Raw genomic sequence first — 7,171 nt, 5'->3', positions numbered from 1 at the left:
CTCAAAATTTAAAAAAAATCCTTCTAAATCCTCCAGTTTTCTGAAATAAATATGTTCACGATTTAAAAAAAATAGCAGACCTACAAGCTCGTAGCGCGCCACTCGGTGGCGCGCTATGAGCTTGTAGATCTGCTATTTTTCAATAGCTAAATTATAACATAATGTTTAAAACACCAAAAGGGGTTCCCGCCCAAAATGGGTTAACTGTCCTTTTGCGCAGATCACGCAAACCTCAGCAAAAAGAAAAGGACAATATCGATGGCCTCCAACTGTAGATACCACATTGGCCTCTGTGGATCAACGCATCATCGCCGCCCATCATCATCATCGCCGTCGTCGTCGTCGTCGTCGTCGTCATCATCACAAGTTATGATGATGAGTTATGATTCATAACTCATAATGCATGTAATTGTCTATTGAAGCAGTCTATTCAAATCATCACAACTCACAATCAATGTGGTCCATTGTTGTTAGAAATGTAGTTATGTTACGTCATGTGATCACGTTATGTTATCCATTACATAGGCTGGTCAGGTCAATGAGATCCACACAGCCACATACAGAGATTTCATACATTAACTGGTATAGGCCATGATGTTGTGTGACCTTGACGTGCAGACTGCTCCCCCCTGGTGGTATGATCGTGTACCGCACCTGGCTAGTGAGGATCATGCAGCTGCTGGTCGTCATGGCAGCAGTGCTGGGGCTGATGGGGGTGGAGCCTCAGTGCAGCGATAAGTGTGAGGTACGGGCCAAGCAGATGGTGGTGGAGGCCTGCGGCAAACTCAGGACCATCAACACCTCCGAGTGCGCCGGACGCTGCTACCTGAAGGTATATATACCGCTCTCCTTTCCCTAACCCTTGAACGACCGTTTTGACGGAATTGACGGAGTGAATTAAATAATCCAAACCTACCGTTGACGGAAATTACGGAGTCAATTAAATAATCCAAACCTACCGTTGGTTGACGAAATTGACGGAATTGTTTTATTCCCTATAATCGGGGGCTTTGTTTTAAATAATGTAGCAACTTTTAGCATGTTTGGCTAACGGCCGATGTCCTCTAACTAAAACCGTCCGAAATCCTTGCGTGCACGGTCGCGCACGAAGACGCACGGTCTTTATGTGCATAGCTGCGTAAAATGGGATATTCAGGGCTGGATTATAGCTTAATTTGACTTAGATATGAAAATAAACGATGATCGCATAGCATCGGGGAACACAGTGCAGAAAGATAGCGGATGTTGATGTTCTGTTTAACCGGAAATGGCGACGCCAGATTCGCTCTATTCGGTCAAAATCGGGATAATGGTGAAGTTACCGCCACCATCAAGACTGGGTGTCTAATACTATATGATTGCCCCGTGAAAATGAGATATAGTGTGTATATCACGGATTTTTCTATTAGCATTAAAATGATGAATTAAAAATATGAATAGAGCTGAACTGAAAAGCTGCTATTGTGGTGGCAGTCTAAGGGCTAAAGCAGTGGTTCCAAAAGTCTTTCATGTCAAGGACCCCCAAATTGACACTAAATAGCCCGCGGACCCCCATTTGAAAAGCTATGCCAGGTACCCCCCCTCCCCCATAAGCCCGTTTCATTTCAAGGACCCTCAGTTCCTACGGACCTCCATTTAATGACATTTCTTTCTCTGGGACCCCCAATTTATATTGTAAAATATTGTTAATTTAACTCTGAGAGTGTACAAATGTAACCAAATGGTTACATTTGCACACTCTCAGAGTTCTATTTGGTTCCAAACTATCATTTAGCTGGGGACCCCCTGGAACTCCCTCAAGGACCCCTGGGGGTCCCCGGAACCCTGTCCTAAAATGTGGTCTGTGGCCCACCACCGTCTCCACACCGTTGGGGTTCAACAGTAAATATGTACAGTATGTCCACACACAGGGGAAGCATACAGGGACACAGATATGTTAAGTACAGTACAATACTTTTACCTTTCTGACTCAGGCAGATAGTGATTTTTCATTTCTTTCAACCTTTGTCACATCTAACGTGGGAAAGCCCTTTTTTTGTGGAAAAAAGATTTAGGGCTCCATTTTCGTCACCGCTAAACCCCCCTATCCCTAAACTTCTTTGCCTTTTTTTTTTTTTACAATTTTGCAAAACATTTTTGAATAGTTAAAATGGCACAACGTGTCAATGTAGATTGGCTACTTGAACTATTCAAAAATGTTTTTCAAAATAGTAAGAAAAAAAGGCAAAGAAGTTTAGGGATAAGGGGTTTAGCGGTGACGAAAATGGAGCCCCTAAACTTTAACCTTTTCCTGCCTTGATCTCCTTTTTGATTCTCCTTTTTTTCTTAACGACGCAATGGGAACTATACTATTGTAAAACGGTGACGTGACGATAAAAGCTCTCTCATTATGAATTATACGAATTGATGACTCGAGGCTATAACATTAACGACGATATTATCCGATAACTGTATCCAATACGACAGCACGACGTGTATCGCATGAGCAGGGAAGCGCAGCGGCAGACGGTGTGCCGGGGAGAGTGGCTGGAAAAGACGGCCAGTTTCGACGACTGTCCCGGCGGCAGCGTCACCTACCCAGAGGCCACGCGATGCACGTGCTCCACCTGCCACCCGGCCAGCACCGACTGTGACGGACGGACGGACAACGACCTGCAACACTGCAACACTGCTACTGGGGCGGCGGTGGCTCAGGGGTAGAGTGGCTGGATGGCAACCGCAAGGTTCCCAGTTGGAACCCGGGCTCCCCCAGAGTTAGTGTCGAAGTGTCCTTGAGCAAGACACTGAACCCCTAATTGCTCCTGATGTGCAGGTTGGTACCTTGCATGGTTTCCTCCGGCATCGGTGTATGAATGTGTGTGTGAATGGGTGAATGTAATGCACAATCTATGTAAAGCGCCTTGGATAAAGGCGCTATATAAATGCACCATTTACCATTTTACCATTTACTGCTTGCCTTGATAACATTCTAAGGAACCCCCCCCCCCCCCCCCCCCCCCCCCCCCCCCCTCGTCGTTCAAACTGGTCGGAAACCTTTAATAAAGACCATTATCATATTAGGCCTGACGTCGAAATTTTAATAAAAGTATTTTTAAAATGTATTTTTTTTCCTGAAAAACCTCATGTTTCTATATCAGTGGTTGCTCAATATTTCATGTCAAGGACCCCAAAAATGTAATGTAATATGCCGCCGACCCCCATCTGAAAATATGTTGTTCATGCAGGGAACCCTCCCAGAAGCAAAGATTTGAGTTCAAAATGTTGGCTCTGAAAGAATATATTCAAAGATTTGCACTACATTTTCACGATTTTTCAAAAATAGCAGACCTACAAGCTCATAGCGCGGCACTCAGAGTGCCGCGCTACGAGCTTGTAGATCTGCTATTTTTCAGAAGCTAAAGTATAACATAATGCTTAGAACACCAAAAGGGATTCCCGCCCAAAATGGGTTAAAGAGGGAGTGCCACTGTTGTATTTTTCCAGTTTTTCATGTGTCTATGAGGTGTCTACTTCATTAGACACCCTGGAGTCGTTTTTTTATGTGCAATGGTGTATTCACTTTGTATTTAGGGTTTCTTCCTGGAGGCTGAAGCCTTGACAGGTAAACGGGCCAATGAAATAAACAGTAATATAGTGATATCACACTATCAGCCCCTCACCTAACCCCTCCCCCTTTAGCATACAACTACAGCTGTGGGTGCGGCTTCAGTTCAGGTGGATCACCATCCATCACCACCCACCAGGCAAACCAGGCATACTTAATGTGGTGGGCGTGCCTACATAAAAATAACTTACAAATACTGTACACTTTTTTGAAAAAATTATACCTCCTTATATAACAATAAGACCTGATGATCATGTTTTAGGCTGGAAGGAGGCTAGCTTTGGGCTCATTATTTATGAATTGGTCCAGTGAATTTGAACTCCCTTTTCTTGACAAAAAAACATAACAATTGCACTGTAAAATACACTTCTGACCATCATTACGCTAGTCTTTGCACACTTTGAACTTATAATAACGTCATATGACAACATTTTTTTACTCGTAGTGCCCCTGACCTTAGGAGAAATGGATGCTAAGTTGATTGTTGTTTTTTCTCATTAAACACGAAACAAACCAACATATACAGTATTAATGTATGTACATCATATCTGAACATTTCTAAACTTACAATTTAAGGACTTTTAAAACCTTTTTAATACTGCAAAAAAAAATGATAATAAGATTACTGCATCAAATAATCAACAAACTGTACTATAAAAAAGTATTAAACATTGGCCAAAGGGTGAAATATTACCTCACAACGGCTTGCAATCCGAGGGCGCTGTGCTCTTGTAGGTCATCTATTTTCACATTATCTATGCTATATGTAATGCCAGGTCAGGGTGGGGGTCTCTAGTTGAATTATGATTGACATTTATATTGACTATTGATATATGTGACCAGATTGATTGAGAGACTGTCATCGCACAAATTACAGCTTTTCACCAGAGGAGAAAAACTTCATTTATTTATTTTTTTCAAAATGAGTTAATAGCACAGGCAGACTCTTCACATACTAGAGCCTGTCTGAAATGAGTGTCAGAGCTGAAATCGACATGTAAATATAAAATAAATGCTTAAACATGTAGCTAGGTGTAATGTTAGAGACCACAGAAGTGAACCTTTCAAGCCTGTTTTCTCAACTCTCTGTTTTCTGCAAGACATCACTCTATAAGTCATATCTCCAAAACTGGTGGGTCAAACTGAACAACCAATATGTCAATTTGAAGCTATGATTCCCTGCTTTCATATGACATGATAAAACAATATATTAACATATATTGAATTGTGAAAATAACCAATCATACAAGCTCACACAGCGCTTTGCACTTTGGTGATAGTTGGCCAATTTGGTATCAAAAAGGTATTAAAAGTAACAGTAATAGTAACTTTAGAAATGTGCAGATACCATGTATACACTTATACTGTATGTTGGTTTGTTTACTGTCGAGTGAGAATACAATACAATGCAATGCTGCACATCAAGCTAATCACCCCTCCCCATATTTAGAGACCCCCGGCCCCTGGGGGCCCCTGACCTGACCCCCAGTTTGGGAACCACTGCTTTAGCAGTACATCAATAGGTTAGGGTACAACCATTATAAGCAGCTGAGCAGTGGGTGATTTATATGTCATTGTGTGTCACAGTGTATAGTTCAATGTTTGTTTTAACACAAACATTAAATCCCATTAACAATAAAGATAATGTTTGTTTTGACACCAATTTACAATTTACAATTTAGGCATTTAGCAGACGCTCTTAATCCAGAGCGACTTACATTAAGCAAAAACAAAAAGCATGGCATACATCACATGTATAAAAAGTAGTTATCATGAATCATGCGTAAACTAAGAACGTAACAGTGGAGTATCTATGTAAACTATACATACTATACTATATAATATATTATACATGTGTACTATAAAGTGCTATGACTACATAAAGTGCAATTCTAGAGCTGTCTACATAACAAGCTATAAGTCTGTTTAAAATACTATCTAAGTCTACATAATGTGCTATCTAAGGGGCTAGGCTAGGGCAAGTGCTACGGGCCATGGTGGAGTCTGAAGAGGTGGGTTTTCAGACTACGGCGGAAGATTGGGAGTGAGGCTGCAGTTCTGACTGCAATGGGAAGTGCATTCCATAGTTTTGGAGCCAGAAGGGAGAAGAGTTTGGGACGTGTGGAGCGTTGTCCCGGCGTTTTTAGTGAAGGTACCTCCAGCTTCCCTGCGTTGGCTGATCTGAGTGAGCGGGAGGGTTTGTAGGGTACGATCATACTTGTGAGATATGGGGGGGCCATGCCTTTGGTTGCTTTGAATGCCAGCATCAGAGTTTTGTATTCTGTGCGGGCAGCGACCGGGAGCCAATGGAGCGAGCGGAGAAGGGGGGAGACGTGTGAGAATTTTGGCTGGTTGAAGACCAAGCGTGCTGCGGCATTTTGGATCAGTTGGAGGGGCTTAAGTGCACATGCCGGTAGGCCAGTAAGGAGGGAGTTGCAATAGTCAAGTTTTGACAAGACTGTTGTCTGGATTAGGAGCTGGGCTGACTCCTGGGTGAGGAACGGTCTAATTCGTCGTATGTTGTAGAGTGTAAACCTACAGGATCTAGTGACAGCTGTGATGTGTGTTTTGAACGAGAGCTGACTGTCCAGGACAACACCAAGGTTCCTGGCTGTCGGGACAGACTTTACCAGGGCGTTGTCTACGGAGATAGTTAGCTCCCGCACCGTTTGTTTTACATCACCATTACATCACCTAATCAACACAAGTTAGACTTTAATATATTAGCGCCCCTCACTTCACACGGGTGGGATTTTTGTTTTCTTAGAAAGGCTATATAGAACTATATCCAGTTAGTAATAACTTAATATGTTACTAGTTGCTGCCCTCTAGTGTCTAGAAATGGCTCATTGCAGCTTTCATTTTGATAAAAGTCTAATGGTTGGCCCCACGTGGCTTCCATCAATACTTGAGTCCTGCAAAACTAATGGTGCATTGTGTGTGTGTGTGTGTGTGTGTGTGTGTGTGTGTGTGTGTATTCATGCATGCGGGCGCGTGCGTGTTGTTGTGCATGCGTGTGTGCGTGCAAGGCAGTACGGTCATGGTCAAGGTCAAACTTTATTGTCAATATCACAATGTACATGTTAAAAGGCAGGTTAAAACTCATCGCCACACAGGTGTTGAAAACATTGCTCTACACCTTTAGACTGCACTGATTCATATCTGTGATATCTGTTTTTTAGCTGAGAGAGAGAGAGAGAGAGAGAGAGAGAGAGAGAGAGATTTAAGCAGGGACCCCCCCCCCCCCACTATAGCCGCTACATATACATATACGTATAAAATGTAGGGGTGCAGGATTGTGAAATTATGACAGTCATATCTGCCGATACCGATTCTGACCGATTCCGATATTATACAGAGGACCACAATGGAAACAAGCCTATAGGCCCTATAGGGGCTTATTTGTCCCAAAGCCTGTTAATAAAGTATTCAATCAGTCAATAAATATACTCTTTTTCCAACTGAACACAAATTAAATGTGGAATTTAGCCATTGACGGTCACATTATAATTGCGTCATCAATATCTGTGAAAATAATCAGGGTTATTTGGAGACCAATCCGATTCC

The 7,171-nt window shown here is 42.4% G+C and overlaps 1 protein-coding gene across 1 annotated transcript; it reads left to right on the top strand.

Moving 5' to 3' along the window:
* Nucleotides 1-637: 637 nt before the first annotated feature.
* LOC306924396 (gonadotropin subunit beta-1-like) lies at nt 638-6,790 on the top strand (the record flags this gene model as incomplete). Its single annotated transcript, XM_079502890.1, has 3 exons — nt 638-832; nt 2,467-2,696; nt 6,787-6,790. The coding sequence occupies 3 exons, from the start codon at nt 638-640 to the stop codon at nt 6,788-6,790; spliced, it is 429 nt and encodes a 142-aa protein (XP_079359016.1).
* Between the last annotated feature and the right edge of the window lie 381 nt (nt 6,791-7,171).

This window comes from Electrona antarctica (assembly GCF_951216825.1).
Source record: "Electrona antarctica genome assembly, chromosome: 6".
NCBI classification, from domain to species: domain Eukaryota; kingdom Metazoa; phylum Chordata; class Actinopteri; order Myctophiformes; family Myctophidae; genus Electrona; species Electrona antarctica.
Note: the sequence above shows the minus strand (reverse complement) of the source record. Positions and strands in the feature narration are given on the sequence as shown.